This window comes from Artibeus jamaicensis, unplaced genomic scaffold (assembly GCF_021234435.1).
Source record: "Artibeus jamaicensis isolate MK-2021 breed Jamaican fruit bat unplaced genomic scaffold, CSHL_Jam_final scaffold_754, whole genome shotgun sequence".
Classification (NCBI taxonomy): domain Eukaryota; kingdom Metazoa; phylum Chordata; class Mammalia; order Chiroptera; family Phyllostomidae; genus Artibeus; species Artibeus jamaicensis.
Window position 1 is genome coordinate 8026013 of NW_026522054.1, and position 16817 is coordinate 8042829.

Here is a 16817-nt window from a genome sequence, read left to right on the forward strand (position 1 = left end):
TCGGTTTCACTCTGTGCTCAGGTCCTCGCAAGGGCCAGGAAAGTCCCTGGACAGCTGCAGCCGGCCTGGTCTGCGGCTTCCTTCTCTCTGTGTTGCTATAAAGAGACCCCAGGGGCCCAAGAAGTCGGTGGAAGGATGGAAAGAATCAGCCACTCAAGGCTCTTTATTTTCTCTCAGTTCCTTTTCCATAGCACTGCCCACTGTGTGTGGAACATGGTGGGTCTGTGTGCCCAGGGAGGGAGCCTGTGGGCCAGCATCTGGGAGCCAGCCTCGGACAGGGCCAGGCCCTTGAGAGCACAGGGCCCAGCTTCCCCGGGCACACAGGGGCGCCAAGCCCCTTCCAGGGCTGTGGGGAAGGTAGGTTTCCTCAGCAAGGCCAGGCGGAGGCATGAAAAAAAAAAAAAAACAACTTCCAACCTCCGACCTCCATCTCAGCACTGCCAGGGGTGCCGGGCCTCTCTCCGGAAGAGCTGGGGTGAGTGGCCAGCCAGCGGTTCTGGAGGCAGGGCCGTCCCTCTGGGCCTGGGAGAGGGGTCCCCACACTTTCCCTCTTCCAGAGACGTCAACTGCCCGGCCCGTTCCCCTGCATATCCGTCACTCCCAGGATACCTGTGGGCTCAGAGGGCGCCTGGAAGGCCAAGCCACCCTCACAGGTGTGGGGTGAGGAAGTGCATCCCAGTAGGGGAATCTGACCGAGGTCAGGACAGGCCTCTGGCCCCAGCATCTGGTCTGTCCTGAGCAGGGCACAGGGACAGGCCGTCCTGTCGGCCCAGGAAGGTGGGACCACGAGCGGTTTCCATTCTTTTTCCTTAATGGCAGCAAAGCGTGAATGTCAGACACATGGAGGCTGCTGCTCACAGGGCGCCTGGCAGCCTCGCAGGTCTGCTGAGAGTCCCCCCCCATCCTACTCTCAGAGGCACAGGCAGGTTCCCCCTGCGGCCCACTTGGGGCCACCAGAGCGAGCAGAGGGGCGGCCAGTAGGGAAGACCTGGTGTCTGCCTGTGGTCGTGGCTGATTGGTGTCCTGTGACCCCACACTCGCTGAGGGGGCACCTCTTCCCCATGGCCACCCAGGGGGTCCACAGCTCGGAAGGCCCACCTTCCCAGGCCTCGAGGAGAGGTGCCTGGGGGGCGGAGGGCGCCAGGGCTCAGGGGCTGGGCTCCTCCGGCAGCTGCGCGGCGTACAGGGCCAGGGTGTGGTGCAGGAACTGGTACTGCTCCGCCGTCTGGATCATGCCCCCCCTGTGGGCGCAGCACGCAGATGTGAGTCCCTTGGCAGCCCTCACTTCGCCAGGGAGCCCCCCCCACCTCTCTGCTTCCTACTCCTTTCTGCTGCCCCCGGGCCTGCTCCCATGGGAGCCCCCTGCCCCTTCCTTACTCAGGACTGAGCCTGGGGGCTGTGCAGAGAGGACGCCCCCTGCTGGTGCACGGTCATGTGCAACCCATCAGCTGCTGGGGCAGAACAGGCCCCGGCTCCCCAGGCCCAGCCAGGAGTATTCCTGGGCACCAAGGCCTCCTCGTCCCAATAATCCTAGGCAGAAAAGCAATAAGCCCGCAGAGGTGTACAGCAGGTTCTCACGTTCCCAACCCGCTGACACAAGCTAACTCGGGCCCGTGGCGCCTCTCTGCGGACGGGGCCAGGGAGGCAGAGGAAGAACTCTGTGAGGCGAGCCCCAGTTGGCTCCTGGGGTTGACAAGCAAACCCCATCCCCCCCCGCCCCCCCCCAGCAGTGGGTTGGGAAAAACAGAGTCAAAACCCAACAAAACATCACTGTAGGCTGGGGCGGTATAGTTAATTCTAGGTCCCCAAGCAGAAGTTCTGGGGAGAGATGTTTTCGTGGGAGCCAAAGAAACAGCTCCGTGAGCAAAGGGTGCTTTCTCTCTCCCGGGCAGCGCTTGCTGGCCATGAGCCTGTAGGTGCTCTGACCCCGGGAGGTTCGGGGGCCACTCGGTGTCCTTGTCCCACTCACAGTCAGGGGCCCACCTGTCCAGCCGCAGTTGGCACACGATGCCCAGGATGTCCACTTCCCCGCGGGCCTTCAGCTGTTGGCAGCCTATCCGGGTGGCGATGAAGCAGCCGGTCCGGCCAATCCCTGCACTGGATGTGGCCAGGGAGGAGACGGGAGGTCACAGGTGACGGGAACGAGGGGGCCAGGCCCCGAATCAAAGAGAAAGCGCCAGGAACTAATGCACCCTGTTTGGCGGCTGTGGACATGGGGGCAGGGAGGTGGCAAGGCCTTGGCAGGTCACAGCCGGCCCAGGACGAGCTACATTTCTTACTGACCTCGCTCGGAGCCTATGCCAGGTCACCCTCAGGTCCCTGTGGGTGTTTGATAAGCTCGTGACAGCGGTTTCCAACGGCCTGCGCCCACGCTGGCCTGCTGACCCTGGGCTCTCCTTATCTGACCATGACTTCCTCCCAGAGGCGGACACCACCCATCCCCACCTCGGGCCTCCCACAGTTCTCTCTCTTGCCCTTGATTTTGAAATCAACCTGGGTGTCCTTCTCCGAACCCCTGATAGAAGTCACTCTCCACCTTCCCTCCCCTGCAGGGACCACTGTGTGTGTGTGGGGGGGGCGGCTGTCCCTGTTGCCTCTGCGTTCTGCTTCATTAAGGAAAGGCACTCCCAGAGGGTGTCCTCGTTGTGAGCTCACCCCCTGCACAGCCCCCACGACACCCCGACCTGCCTCTGACGCTGTAGCCAAAGTCTTCCTTCCAAACGTCAGCGGGGCCGTGAGGCCCCCCATCCCTGGGTTCTCTGTAATCACCCCTCACCACTCTCCCCTCCCGGTGCCCTCCGGGCCCCCAGCCTCGGACGCTGCGGGCAATGTGTCCTTTCAAACACCTCGTCTCTGGGCCTTTGCAAACGCTGTTCCACCCGCCTGGAACGAGGCCCCTTCCCCTCGCCACCTTTCAGGTTCCAGTTCAGCTCGGACTCAGCTCGGACCCCTGTGTCCAGGGAAACCCCCTCTGCCCGAGGTCTGGGCTGGGCTGCGCGAGGGCGGGCCGAGTACCTGCAGTGGACCACCACGGGCCCCGCGCTGGCCGCTGCCTCCAGGCTGTCCTCCACCTCGGCCACCAGGCGCAGCAGTGGCCGGGCCGACTCCGGGGTCTGGTGGTCAGGCCAGGCCGAGAAGAGGATGTGCCTCACCGACCGGCACTGCTCCTGGTGCTGGCGGGACACGTGGCCTGAGGCCCGGGGACAGGGTGGGGAGCACCCCAGCCCAGGGCAGAGGGGAAGGGACCCCGAGCCAGGAAGGCCAGCTCTTTTCCTGCCTGTCATGCTCCACCCCCGACCCCGACATGCTGGGAAGGAACTCGGGCTGGGAGAGGGGACGGTCCCCTTCTGTCTCCAATTAGCACATGACTTTGGGAAAGTCCCTTCAGCCCACTTTCTTCATCAAGAGAATGGGGACAATGACATCTTGCTGGGTCATACCCTGGGGGGCAGGAGGGTGATGAGTCAAGAGAGAAGTGCTGTGACAAGTGCCCAACGCTGCCCAGTGATAGAAGGCACTTGGAAGCACATCCCGAGTCCCCTCCCTCCCATGCCCCGTGCAGCTGGGCCACCCCAGGCTCTGCCCTGAGAGTGGCGCCCACGCCCCTCTGTCGTCTGTGCCCCAGTTGCTTCTTGCAGACCCAGGTCTGAGGACGGTGGGAGACGTAGACCCTGGCCCCAGGGGAGCTGGGGGCCCGGCCGCCCTTGGGAGGAGCGCGCACCTGGATGGTGAGCCTCCGCACGGAGTATTCCGGAAGCTCTCTCTCCTCCTGTACGCGGATCCGGAAAGGCCCGTACGTGTCCTCATCTGTGGGCCAGTAGTGGACACATTTCTAGGAGGGAGGGAGCTGGGAGTCAGGAGGAGACGCTGAGCTGGGGCGGCCGGGGCTGCGGGGTGTCCCCACCCACCCCACCTGCAGACGAGGCACTCCCCCCCCTCGGCGCGTGGGTATCTCAGGAACTTTTCTAGGTGAGTGGGGCGGCCTGGGCCTGCCTGTAGGTGTTCTCCGCCTCCAGGGGGTTCTGTGCTGCCGAGTAGGTGTGTGTGGGGGGTGCAGCCCCTTCCGGGTTCACCAGGAGCCCTGGCCCCGCCTCCTACCTCCTTGCTCTCTCGGAGCTGAGTGAGCATGACGATGAGCGAGGCGCCTTCCTGCCACACCATCTCCCAGAAGTCCGACACGGTGTTGGGCATGGGGCCCTGGGTGGCGATGTAGACCTTCTCCTGCCCGTCGTAGCCCTGGGGGGGGTGCACGAGAAAGGGGGCAGCGGTGAGAGGAGGGCTCTGGGGAGACCGGGCTCTGCAGGTGCCAGGACCAGGCTGAAGCAGTGAGTGTGGACAGGCATGTGCACACGCAGACACACACATGGAGATACATGCATACATGTGCACATGCCACGAGCACACAGAGGAAAAGACAGGGGTTCCTGAGTGAGGCCCGTTGGGTCTGGACCCCAGTCCTGCTGCTGGCTGGCTGGCGGTTACCCTGCCCCCGGAGCCTCGGCTGTCTCATCTGTGAATTGGGTACAATCTGTCCCTTGCAGGAACACAGCGCAGCTTAGATTCATAGTGTTGCCAGAGACCAGCGCGTCGTACCAGGTCTCTGGGCACCTGCTTCCCTCTCCCCCGCTCTCTCCTGGCGCCAAGTGCGAAGCTGCTCTTTCACATTTGCTGAAGGAGCGTTTCGGGTTACCATACTCCTTTTACGAACCGAGTAGCAGGAGGAAGCCCAGTCTGGCCAGCCCTCCTTTCTCCCCTTCAGAGCTCTCGGCCACGGGCTGCCCAGGGCGGCGGGGAGACCCGGGCTTCTGCTCCTTCTGCCGGCAGGTGGGGATCGTGTTCCCCCAGGTCCCAGCCTAACCAACGGCCTTGCGTCTTGGCGCCCGGCGCCGTCCCACCACTGCGGGGCCCTAGGTGGCGCTATTTCCCCACAGCATCAGGGCCCGGGCGGTGGGAGGCCGGAGCCCCCCAGGCCTGGTGTCCCGGTTGCTACGGGTTCCTGTGTGGCTTGATGGGAACCACGTCCACAGCGGAGGGGCTGCATGGGGACAGGTGAAGGTGGGAGGGAGGGGGAGAGAGAGAGGCAGCGGCAGCGAGACCGCCATTTGTGCAGACTTCGTGGACCCGGCTCCACCTGCCACCTCCCGGCCAGGTGTGGCAGGGATGCGCCGAGGGGTGGGATCGGGACACCTGGGGGCCTTTCTTTCAGCTTGTTTCACATACGCTCTGTTTTCTCGGGGTGTCGTAGGGACTCAGTGTCTGGCCAGCCTGGCAGCCAGCCGTGAGTCGGGGTGGGAGATACCCCTGGGTACCCAGCCCCCCAGGCGCGGCACTCACGCGGATGTAGTTGGCGTTGATGTAGTCCCCGTCCTCCCGGCTCTGGGCCCGGCCAAGATGAACTCGACTGTGTGGATCTAGGCAGGCAAGTCAGCGAGGGTCAGAGGTCAAAAGGTGACCTGTGAGGGCAGAGTGCTGGGGCGGAGGAAGGAGAAGCCCTGTGGCACCCTCAGCGCCTCTGTGTGGCTGTGACTGGCCCTCTGTGGACGGGAGGGGCCCCGCCGCGGTGTGAGTGGTGCAGTGACAATGTCCAGGCTGGGGTTTGGGGTTGGGGGGTGCTGCGCAGGGTGGGACATGGGGAGGGGCAGAGAGCAGAGCACTGACGAGTTGTGTCCTGGTGGGGAACGGGGTTGAATCAGAGGGTGGAAGGGATGCTGCTGAGGTTTTCCCAAGGTGGTGGGGAGGGGCAGCTGTCCCAGACCCCCTCCCCGCAGGGCACCAAGGCCACTCCAGAGGGATGCATGTGCCCTCCGGGCAGAGGGTGCCAGGAACCTCAGGCAGAGGGGGCTCCCAGCTCTGGGGACTGGGAGGCCGGGTAATCAGTCCCCAAGCCCTGTGGTCAGCGGCTGGGCCTGGGGTCGAGGATGGGCAGGAACCTGAGCCGGGCCCTCAAGGCTGGCAGCTGCTCCGGCTGAGGCTGCTCAGCGGGGTGGGGGGCAGGGAGCCGGGCCCAGGCCCGTGGAGTTTGAGGCCCCCGGACCTCTTCCCCCGTCCTTGTCATGTCCCCCCCCTCCACCGCATCTCAGGTTTTTCAAGCCCCTCCCTGGGCGCCACCCCTGCAGCCCTTCCCTGGGTGCTCCCCACGACACCTCCAAGGAGGAGGAAGAAGAAGGTTCGGTGCCACCAGCTGAGTCACCTTGGGCCGGGCGTGCAGCGGCCCTGCGACTCAGTTTCCGCATTTGTGGGGCGGGGATACCATAGCACCATAGTGCCAACATCAGGTGTCCTTTTGAGAGACTCGGAGCGGAGCCGGCCCCGAGAGCAGCCCCGTGCGTGGGAGGCTGACTCCCCCAGGGACAGGCGTGGCAGTGTTGGGGTGTCCTCTGAGATACAACCCGTGGGTGCTCCCTGGTTCTCCCCTGGCTGAGACCATGCATCCTGAGTGATGCTGACCCCAGGGACAGCCCTGCCCCTGCCCTGCTCCCCCCAAAGTCCTTACTGGGCAGGATGGTCTTGTACCGGTCCTTGGAGGCATGGCCAGGGATGTCCAGGTCTTCAGGGTTGACAAAGTTTGGGGGGATCTTCTAGTGAGGGGAGGACATGAGTGAACGGCCGACACCCCTGTCCAGCCCCCCCCACCCCGCCATCCCCCTCCACCCTTTTCTGCTGGAGCTGGGCCCTGGTGGTCCGGCCTCCTGGCAGTGGCTCGCAGGCCTGGGTGGACGGAGGCAGAGGAGAAGCCTGGGGCTGTCTGCGCCCTGTAGCCTGGGGTTCTCTTCCCTGAGAGGCCCCCTCACAGTGCACAGAGCAGGACGGAGCCTGGGATTCCGAAGGGCAGGGGGACCCCACGTTCTTACCAAGAACTCCTCCTCCAGCTGCTGCGGACTGGGGGGCTGGTGCTGCAGGGCCCAGCGGGTGAGGGGGCGGCTGGCGGTACGCAGGAAGTGCAGGGTGACCTCCCGCGGCGTGTTCACTGAGCAGATGGGCTCCACCGCGCCCAGGGAGCGCACGTCCAGCACCAGCGCCACGCTGGAGCCCCGCCTGCGGGCACGGCAGCCAGGCCTGGTGAGCAAGTGCCCATCGCCTGGGCCCTGCTTTTGCTTATCACTGACTCGGGGATGTCAGAGGCGGTCCCCCCTGCCTCCCTGAGCCACGGTCCCCTGAGTTCGGGGTTCAGGACCCTTCTCTGGCTCTTTTCCCTTCCCAGCCAGAACAGGGCAGCCGAGGGCCCAGTGGCCGGCTCCAGCAGCCCGCCGGCCCCGCCCCTGGCCTGACTCTTAGAGTTGGGAGCTAGGTTCAGACTGAAGACAGCCCTTCTCCAGGGGCCCGAGGACAAAGCTGGGAGCAGGGACAAGGCTGACATGAAACTCTATGCCCCAAATTGTAAAGAGCATGCAAATGACATGCAAACGGACACGGGGTTTCCTTTCTAGACTACGGTCAGCAACTGAGGGCCCCTGGGCTCCCCGTTCTGGGCTGGAGGGGTGGGCAGAGGGGTCGGGGGTCGGCGCCGGGCTCACAGCCAGGAAGGCCCTCCAGCCCCCGGGAAGGGCCTCACCTCTCCTGCAGCCGCACATGCTTCTTGGCCGGCGCTTTGGCGGGCGGAAGCTGGGTCATGGCTACCCCCAAAGACCAGGCCGTCGGCTGTGCTCTGGAGCGCCCCCCACAGGCCTGGACCATGCTGGGGGCTGCTGGGCCCGGGGGAGGCTCACTCAGCCATGAGGTTTGCCTGAAAGACAGAGCCCCTGGGCTGCTGAGTGCCGGGCTGCCGCGCAGGGGAGGGGCCCCAGACCCAGGCCGCCTCCTGCCCTCCTCCTCCTCCTCCTCCTCCTCCTGTTTGCACCGGTGATGGGGGGAGCCTCTGTTGCCCACAAAATGGTGTCGTTCACCTTAGCAAGGCCAGGCTCTGCACCGGGGGACCCAGGGTGGCTGGCAGTGTGGGGTTAGAGGAAGGGCAGGATGAGGGCAAAGATTGCGGGTGAAGATGGACAAGAATTTAGAAGGTGCAGAGAGGGGCAGAAGGGCACCCGGGCTGCCTCAGACTGAAGTTCGCGGACCCAAGTTCACAGCCGGGCCCCAGGCTGGGGGCTCAGAGAGAAGGTGAGAGAGGAAATTCGGAGCCGGCGCTCCGCGGACAGGGTCTGGAGCCCACAGGCACCACCTGCGGCCCAGCCATGGGCCTTCTCTGAGTGAGAAGCCCCGACCCCTGCCCGCCTGTGGGGACCGGGCCTGCCGACTGCCGGCCCCCATGGGGACCCTCCCAAGTTCATTCTGGCTTCGGGGGTCCCCATGTAGAGAGGTAGGTTGGGGCTGTTCCTTCCTCCTCTGCCCATCCCCCCTCTCCTGCCTCCGTAACTGTCACAGGAAATGGCCTCACCAAGCCCTTGAGCGACAGCGCATGGTGAGGAGACGCCGGGGGCAGGAGAGGGGCACAGAGGTGGGGGCTGTCTCCTCTTGGGGGACAGTCCCCATCTTCCAGGGCCAGGGTCGCATTTCCGTGGTGTGGGGGTGGGGGTGGTTGCTAAGGCCGCAGGGACCGAGGCGGGGAGGACAGAGTGGCCCGTGCAGAAGCGGGCCGCACCGAGGGGCTCTCCGCAGCTGGAGGGCTCCTTGGCTCTCCTGTCCAGGCGGCCCCTGCGGCCCGGCCCTGCATCCTCGGGGACACCAGCTAGGTCGGCAGCCACTGCCCAGCCAGACACTGGCACCCAGTGCGCCCTCCTGGGGTTGCCCTCGCGCCTCCGCGTGGCTCCCACCACCCCAGGGCCACAGAGCACCTCTTGCCCCCGCCCCCCATTCTTGACTCACCGAAGCAGCTGCACCCCCCAGGCTGCCTCTTGCCAGCTGTCTGTCTGTCTGTCAGTCTGTCTTTGAGGCTCAGTAAGCTTCAGGAAGCCAGCTTCCTCCCTCCGCCCCTCCTAGCTGCCACCCACGCACACCCAGCTGCATGCTGCCCTCCTGCCGCCACCAGGGGTCGGGTGCCTCCTGCCTGTGCCCCTCTGGGGACGGCCTGGCAGTGTCCCTGCACCTCTGCCCTGGGGTCGAGGCCTGCTGCTGGGGTTGGTCGAGCTGGTCGTTCCCAACCACCCCAGACCCTCTTCAGACCGGTTCACTGGGCTGTCTCCCCACTGGGATGGTCATGTCCAGCCGCTGCTGCCAACTTGCTGGGCAGAGTTCAGCTGACCCCCCAGGGAGCTGTTGCCCAAACTGACCTTGGCCGGAGACTGGTGTCCACAGCTCTGCTTCTGCCTCAGTGCCTGGCCCCGGCTCTGCTGGCCTCTCCAGAGTGGGGAGTTCACGGTCAAAGCCCAGGCTGCTCCAGGGCAGGGGTGGGCGCAGACGGGGTGGTCAGGGAGAACAGGAGGCACACGCCGGGCCCCAGTGGGCCCCAGGGGTCGTCCCCGGGGCCGAGCCACATGGCAGCTCCTCTGGGAGCAGGCAGCCCAGACGCTGACTGGAGGAGCTGGGGAGTGGTCCCGGTCCCCAGGCCTCCTCCCGGCACGCCCACCGCCTGCGCCCTCACTGCCGGGACACCCATGCCATCTCTGCTCTCGAGGAGCCTGGGGCCTGGGGAGCGGGCCCGGTGCCCCAGCCTGCACGCCCCCCCCCCCCCGCTCTGCTTCCCCTCAGCAGGTCCGTGCTCTGCACTTCTGTCCCCTGCACCTGGACACGGCAGACACCCTCCCCCCGGCCCCCAACACCCACAGCTCCGTCCTTTCCCTTCCACTTCTCTGATTCAGCCGTCAACGGTGACAGACAGAAAGGAACTAGGTACAATAGACACAGGGGCGGTGCGTGGGGGGCAGGGGAGGGCTGGCCGGCTGCTGGCCCAGGGGCTGGGGACGAACCAGCAGCCCTCGGGACTGGTGGCCTCCCAGCGTGTCCCTGGGTGTAGGCGGTGGAGACTGGGATGGCTGCCCTCCGAGGCCAGCTGGTCCTGGCCCCTTCCTCCCCCTCTGGGGGTGCATTTCCCAAGGGGGCTGATCAGAGCTGGGTAGTACTTGGTGCCCAAGACTCCAAGGGACAGGCAGGATCCCAGGTGTCCCCGATACCTGTGGGGACTGACATCAGGCCACCCCCAAACTAGGGGGCCAATAAGGGGGGTCCTGAGACCAGAGAGGAGCAGGAGGGCGTTGGAAAGAGGGCCACCCCCTGCGGGTCACACTGGAGATGGTTATCGAGAACAGGAAGCTAGGGGATCGCAGGGGGGGAGGAAGTGGGCAAAGCCTTCCCCCCAGGGCGACCATGCCCCTGGTCTCCATGGCCAGAGCCCTGCTGGCTGTGAGCACTCCTGACCTTACCAGGCCGCTCCCACGGCAGAGGGAGGAGCTGGGAGCCCAGCTCTCGGGCAAGCCTACAGTGTGGGGCACGGGTGGTCTCTCAGGTCCCTTTGGGTGTGCCTAGGGAGGACAGTCACTTCTGCGCCCTGCCCACTCCTTCTCCGGGTCTGCTTGGGAAGGCCGGGCGTCCCGTGGAGGTGGGGGGTGAGAGTGCTGCCCCCGAGCCCAGCCTGGGGTCCTGGGTCCCCCTGTCTGCTCCGTGGCTGCGGGGGGTGGGGCTGGAAGCCCCTGGCAGAGACCCTGCTCCAGGACCTTCCCCTCCCAGCGCCGTGGACCTGCCTGCAAGGTCTGTCCACCTTCCCCTCCCACCGGTGGCCCAGCCCCAGCGTGGGGGTCCCAGCCACCCTGACTCCCGAGCAAGCAGAGCCTCAGCTGAGCCCGAGGCCCTGCGTGTCCCCGGAGTGACCTGCCGGGGCGCAGGGTCCCCCTCAGGCTCCCGCCCTAGCAGGAGGTCGCGGAGAGGAGCAGAGCTGAGCCCCCGGGGGCGGGGAGAAGCCAGCACAGGAGGGGCCGTGCAGGGGCAGGCGCAGCAGCTTGTGGGTCAGACCCAGGCTCTGGCTCTCAGCTCTCAGCCAGACTCTGGGAGAGAGAGGGTTGCCCGGGTCACACTGCCACCCCCTCTCGTCACCCCCAATTCCAGGGCTGCCAGCCACTACCCCCGAGTCACAAACCTTCGTCCGGAATTCCCAGAGCATCCTCAGAGTGGCCGGGGCGGCTGCCAGCCCCAAAGTCAGAGGCTGCCTTCCTGTCAGATCCCAGAGCAGGGGTCTTGGGGCCCCGTCCTGCACACTCTGCAGGCCCCCTCCCCTCCCTAGCCCTCCTCAGCTCCCCTCTGGAGAAGTCCTGGGCCAGCCTCAGGGGCCCTGTCCAGCTTGCTCCTGTCCCTGTGGGGGAGACAGACACCCAGGGTTGGGGTTGGGGTCGGGGCGGCCTGCAGAGAAGACAGGGAGACACGTTGCAGCGGGTGGAGCCGGGTGCTGCTGGCCTGGGCTGCTGCTGTGAGGTTGGAAGCCCCCGGGCATGTCCTGGGGTCTGGCCTCCCTGTGGGCCCTCCAGCCCAGTTCCCTGATTCTGGTGCCCGCTGTGGTGGGGCTTTCCCATCACCCCCGCTGGAGGACCAGGGAGTCAGGCCACCTGGGCCCCGGGACCCAGGGCCAGCCTGCCTCCCACAGGCCGAATTTAGGACAGAAGAGTCCCTCCCTCTCCCAAAGCCCGGACCCGGTGAAGGGGTCATTCCTCTGTCGTCCCGCAGCGGGGCCCTTTCTCCCCAGGGCCCCGCCCCCCACTTCCCCACGTCCCTGGATGCCCACCGCACGCCCTCCAGATTCACGTACACACACGTGTGCTCACACAGGCACACCTGCCCAGCCCCCTGCCAGGTTCTGCCCTCAGCCCCTAGCTGCCTTTCCACAGCCTGGTCAGGGGACCAAGGTCACCCCCTCCCTGGTGACCTTCCCGGCTGTGGGAGGAAGAGTAGGAGACCTGCCTCTCTCCTGCCTGGTGACTGTCCTCCCCCAGTGCGGGGGGTGCCCAAGGCCTGGCTTCAGGTGGGAGGGGTGGGCCAGAGACCGCTGCCTGGGAGGGGCCTGGCTGGCTCACATGGGGCCTGGACACCCGGACCCTCCCCAGTCCCCTTGGCCTCCCGCTGGCCCTCTCCGGAGGCAGACGGCGCTCTGGGCCCTGGGCAGGGCCCCGGGGCTCTCTCAGGAGAGGATGTGGGTTTGTCTGTGGGGACGAAACTCAGGTCTCGTGGGACTTTTTTTGCTGAATGGAGAGGCTGGGGCCGGGAGGGTGTTTGTGATCTTTCCGCCGCCCCTCGGGGCTCCCTGCCCCCTCTGCAGCTGCTCCAGGCTGGCGGGGGCTGGCAGGTGCGCCTCCTGCAGCCAGGTGCCCCTGTGCTGTCCTCAGCAGGCCCCTCCTGTGGGGACTCTTCGGAGGGTCCGAGACGCACTCCCAGACCGCATCTGCACCGTCCCTTCCCCTTGGATTCTGAATCAGGCTGTTTCCACTCGCTCCTCCCCATTCTGCCGCTGCAGAGATTCTGCTGGTGGGGCCCCAGCTGGGGGTGCTCGGGGGCAGGGTTCCTATCACATCAGCTTCCCTAGTGGCCCTCCCCTGACCTCATTAGGAAGAGCACACATGTGCATGTATGCACGCCATGCACACGCAGCCCCCAAAATCTGATGAGTTCTGCAGGGCTCAGTTTCCAGGCCCCCGTCCCCGTCCAGGGCCCGGTGGGCGGCTCTGAGGTTTGGGGCGGGAGGGGCAGGCAGCCGGCTGGGCCCCGTCTGCCCAGCTGCCTTGGTCTGCTGGTCCCCCACGCCTGCCTGCTCACTGCATAGTCCCCTCCCCACTTTCCTGGGGCCCAGAGCCATTTTCCCCCTTCTGTCCCCCTCTCCCCCACCCACACTCCCATCGTCTCTCCACTGTCCCACTGTCCCACTGTCCTGGGGTGGGGGGTGGGGAGCAGCTTGAGGCTGAAGTGCAGCCTCGGGCCAGTGCCTCCGGGAGGCTGCCCCTGGGATGGGCTGCGTGGTGACAGTGGGGTCTCTGAAGCCCCCTCCTGGCTGGAGCTCCTGGGGCACACACATGTGCCTGTGTGTGTGCATGCATGTGCCCTCACCCTGGTGATCAGACACGGGTGTGAGTGTCTACCACTGTGTGTCCAGTGGGGCCTGGGGGGCCAAGGTGTCCCCAGTGTACATGCCCCTGCCCTTTGCCCCTGGAGGGCAGAACCCACCACAGGAACCCACTGCCCCCCAGAGGCCTCTCCAGAAAGCCCTGGAGGACTTCTGGAGGCTGGCGGGGTGGGGCAGCGGGGAGGCGGGCAGCAGGTGCCATCACCGTCTTGCTGAAACAGGGAGAAGGGAGGATTGAGCTCGCCTGCAGTTCCTCAGCATGGCCATCAGGTGGCGTGCGTTCTCCTTGCAGGAATGGCCAGGGGGTCAGGTCCGGCAGGGATGAGGCCAGTGGGGCCTGGCTGGAGTGGGGTGGGGATCCCGGGGCCACCCAGGCTGAGAAAGCGGGGGCACCAGGTTCTCAAGCCTCCCCTGGCCTCTGCTGTTTCTCACTGTGTCCACTTGGTCTTGTTCTAGGCCAAGAAGGGGTTAGGAGTCAGGTAGGGCTGCCAGGGGTTCGGAGCACAAAAGATGGGGCTCTCTGCATCGAAAATCCCTTTTCCACAAGCCTGGGTGACAGGGCCCTGGACAGGGACACCAGGCACTCAGCTCAGCCCCTGCGGGTGCCGTGGAGAAAGCCCAGTGCGGGGAGCAGGGGGTGGATGGACCCTGGACTCCCCAGTGACTCTGTGCTGTGGGGGGCCTCACAGCTTAGGAGTCCTGCTTGGGTCACAGACTCAAAGGACACGGTCTCCTTGCTCTTCTCCACTGTGCCCTGACAGCTTCCAGGGTTGAGCTGCCTCGGCAATGGTCCCCTCCCTGGTGGGTGCTGGCTGGCTGGCTGGATGGCTCACCACTGCCCAGCTTCCCTGCCCTGCCCCGGCCCGGGTGCATTTCCCCACCGGCCTGGGAGCCTGCCCCGCCCCCTTAGGGACCCTGTCCCGCCCCCTTAGGGACCCTGTCCAGCGTGAAGTCCTTTGCTGCAGGGGCGTGGCCTAGCTGCGGGGAGGGACAGGGACTAGGAAGGTTCTGCGGTCTGCAGGCGGCCTCTGTGCAGTGCCCGAGGCAGCCACCAGGTGGCGCTGTAAACCACGGTGTGCTCTGAGCAACTCGGGCTTGGAATGCACAGGGAGCCTTTCTCATCGACACCTAAGTCTGCCCCCAGGTCCGCCTCTACAACCTTCTGAGCAGTGCACTGGCGGCCGGGCTGCCCTGCTCGGTCACTGCGCTGGGCAGAAGCAGAAGAGGTCTGTGCCGGCCAGGCAGGGCAGCCGGGCTCCGGGGCTGTGTGCTGTGAAGGGCAGAGTCAGGAGTCAGGAACACAGGGGAGCCTGGGGAGCCTGAGGCTGAGCGTGTTCTGTCTGTGTTAACCTCCCAGGAGCAGGGGACAGCCTCAAGGATCCCGGGACACCGGCCCCACCACAGGGAGTGGTGGCTGGGGTCCAGCTGAACTGGCCGGCCCACAGCCCGTGTGCTGGGCACTTTCCCTGGGGGCAGCCCCCACCCTGCACCCTGGAGGTTTTCAGACTTCAGTCTCTGGTGTCTGGTTACTCACGCCCCCGCCCCCTGCCCCACGCAGTGAGAGACCTGCTCCTCTCTGGCTCTCCTGGCCTCCTCTGACTGCCAGCATCCCCAGGGCTCCCTGAACCGACTTGAAGGCAGGAGGGACCAGGTCCTTGTGGCTCCCGGTCTCTCTCCTCCACCCTCCCCTGCACACCTGAGGCAGGTGTGGTAGAAAGCAGCGCCCTGGGGGATGGAACAGCCAGGGAGAAGCACGGGGTCCCAGGCCCTTCAGGACTGAATGGCCCAGCAGGGGACCAGACCGGCGGTGGCCCCAGGAGGTCCCATGTGCCTCCCTGATAAGAGGGCTTGGTTGTGGACGGTACCTGAGGCTGGGTATTGGTCGTGCCTGTGGAGGGCCCAGGGGGAGCCCCAGAGAGCCTGGGCACATCCGAGTGGGGGGCCCTGGGACTTAGACTCCCAAACAAAGGAAGGGCCCAGCTGGGAGCTCCTACTGAAGTACAGGGGTCAGTGGTCAGGGAGGGCCCTGTCAGGCCTGGCTGGAGAGTTGGGAGCAGAGGGAGGGCTTTCTGTGCCATCAGGACCCTCCCCGACTGAGGTGAGGCTCTGGGGCTCCCCCGGATGTCAAGTCCCCATCATGCTCTGTGTTTATCAGGGGCCCCAGACGGGGCGGGGGGCCGTGATGGCTCTCAGGAGGGCAGGGCGGAGACTCTGCACCGAGGGTCGAGGCCCCTTGTGCCAGGGAGGTCGCCTGGACAGCAGGCGCTGAAGACAGGTGAGGGCGGAGCCAGAGCTGTGGGTGGGTGAGGCCAGAAGCGCAGGCAACCTGGGAAGGTCAGGAGGGGTTGATGAGAGGGTCGGGAGGGTCTGGGGTGTGCAGGTCCGTGACAAAGGGGGTCCCGGGCTTCTGCTGTGCACTGCGGAGGGACCACGGGAAGGTGGGGCAAACGTGCGAGGCCCCAGCCTGCTCCGACCCTGCCCTGGGCCTTGCTCGGCTCAGCAAAGGGTCGGTTCTAAGGAGAGAGCCCAGGCCACAGGGTTCCCGCCTCGGGGTGGTTGAGCCGCAGCTGCCGCTCTGGCCGCCAGGTGGCGCCCACTCGCTGCCTCGAGGGCTCAGCCTGGCCCTCTGCGAGGTCCTGCCAGCAGGATCCCGGGGTCCCGGGCTGCGCCGCACGCAAAGCACGCTCAGTGGGTGGAAATGCGCTCCCATTTCCTGGGTCCTTTGCCCACCACCCTATCCCAGCCGACAGGGGAGCCCTGGAGCCGGGGCGACCCCGCATGTCCCTCCCTTGGGCGGCAGAGTGAGAAGATCCAGTTCGCGGGTCGTTTCCCATCTTTGGAGTGACCTTGACCAACACCCCCTCCCCCACGGGTCACCGTTTCCTCCTGCGGGGGTGGAGGGCTCGGGGGTCTATGGGGGCTCGAGATTGCTTCCCGAGCGCCGCCCCCCACCCCACCCTCCGTCCCCTGCGTTCCGTGGCTGCCCCTGCAGCCAGGAGGGTCTGCGCCGAGGCCCTGGGGCCCGGTGAAAGCAAATGCGGGCTCGCCGTCCCGCGGGTTCTCCGCTGGGTTCTCTTCCCCGGGTGGAAGCGCTGCCAGCTCAGAGGAAGGAGGGAAGGGGCGAGCCGGGCGCAGCGAGTTTCCTTGACTCCTCCTCCGCCGTGTCTCCCTCCCTCGCCAAGCCCAGCCTGTGAAACGGAGTAACGCACTCGCCATGCCTGCGCGGCGCTGACTGCACCGTCCCGCGCCGCGCCCGGAGCAGAGCCCGCCTGGCCGCGCAAACGGTGCGCCCGCAGCCGCCCGCCGCCAGGTGCCCGGCCCCGCCGCCGCGATGCCCCGCGCGTCCGGGCTGCGCGCGCTGTGGCTGTGCGCCGCGCTCTGCGCCTCCCCGTGCGCCCCCCAGCCGGGCCCGGTGCCCGCCGCCTGCCCGGCCCCCTGCCACTGCCAGGAGGACGGCGTCATGCTGTCGGCCGACTGCTCGGAGCTCGGGCTCTCCGCGGTGCCCCGGGACCTGGCGCCGCTGACGGCTTACCTGTGAGTACCCGCCGCGCACGCCCCTGCTGCTCCCGCCTGTGCCTGCCGGGCCCCGGTCTGGGGCACCTGCCGGGTGGTTGCCCTGCGCACAGGCCTTGGCGAGGGCTCTCCCCTTCCAGTGCACTGACCACCGGAGCGGGGCGGGGTGGGGTGGGGGGAGAGGCAGACTAAACATCAGACAAACTGTACACTGGGCTTTCCTTCCTGGTCTCCGGGTCCCCCCTCGACCCGGACCCCACCCCTGACTTGTGGGTCCACTGAGGGAGCTCAGGCTTGGTCAGAGCTGGAAGGACTGGGCTTGGTAGCCCTTGTC

At 66.4% G+C, this 16817-nt stretch overlaps 2 protein-coding genes across 5 annotated transcripts in view; one reads left to right on the forward strand and one right to left on the reverse strand.

Annotated features, from left to right (window-relative positions):
- Positions 1 to 148: 148 nt before the first annotated feature.
- Positions 149 to 9464, reverse strand: PTPN7 (protein tyrosine phosphatase non-receptor type 7). 4 transcript variants are annotated; one of them, XM_037161031.2, is made up of 10 exons: positions 9204 to 9464; positions 7553 to 7723; positions 6852 to 7035; positions 6494 to 6578; positions 5335 to 5411; positions 4099 to 4236; positions 3722 to 3832; positions 3016 to 3173; positions 1984 to 2097; positions 149 to 1241 (listed from the first exon to the last, which is right to left on the reverse strand). In XM_037161031.2, the coding sequence occupies exons 2-10, from the start codon at positions 7672 to 7674 to the stop codon at positions 1148 to 1150; spliced, it is 1083 nt and encodes a 360-aa protein (XP_037016926.2). In that variant the 5' UTR covers positions 7675 to 7723; positions 9204 to 9464; the 3' UTR covers positions 149 to 1147. The 4 variants fall into 4 exon arrangements, with proteins under 4 accessions (XP_037016926.2, XP_037016928.2, XP_037016925.2 ...); XM_037161033.2 differs by lacking the exon at positions 9204 to 9464 and adding an exon at positions 8800 to 8895; XM_037161030.2 differs by lacking the exon at positions 9204 to 9464 and adding an exon at positions 8372 to 8489 and having other exon boundaries at positions 6494 to 6575.
- LGR6 (leucine rich repeat containing G protein-coupled receptor 6) overlaps positions 7878 to 16817 on the forward strand; it is a 72983-nt gene continuing 64043 nt past the window's right edge. The window contains exon 1 of the mRNA XM_037161028.2: positions 7878 to 8094. Within this exon, the coding sequence (XP_037016923.2) occupies positions 7979 to 8094 (116 nt within the window). The 5' untranslated portion in view covers positions 7878 to 7978. The remainder of the gene's footprint in view (positions 8095 to 16817) is intronic.

Bases quoted from the DNA above. Each gene is read 5' to 3' on its own strand.
- PTPN7 (XM_037161030.2), bottom strand. From the start codon at position 8,487: ATGCGACCCTGGCCCTGGAAGATGGGGACTGTCCCCCAAGAGGAGACA. The intron at 5,412-6,493 runs GTAAGGACTTTG...TTGCCTGCCTAG, and splicing joins GTACAAGACCATCCTGCCCA to ATCCACACAGTCGAGTTCAT. The intron at 3,833-4,098 runs GTAGGAGGCGGG...CCTCCCTCCTAG, and splicing joins AGCTCCGAGAGAGCAAGGAG to AAATGTGTCCACTACTGGCC.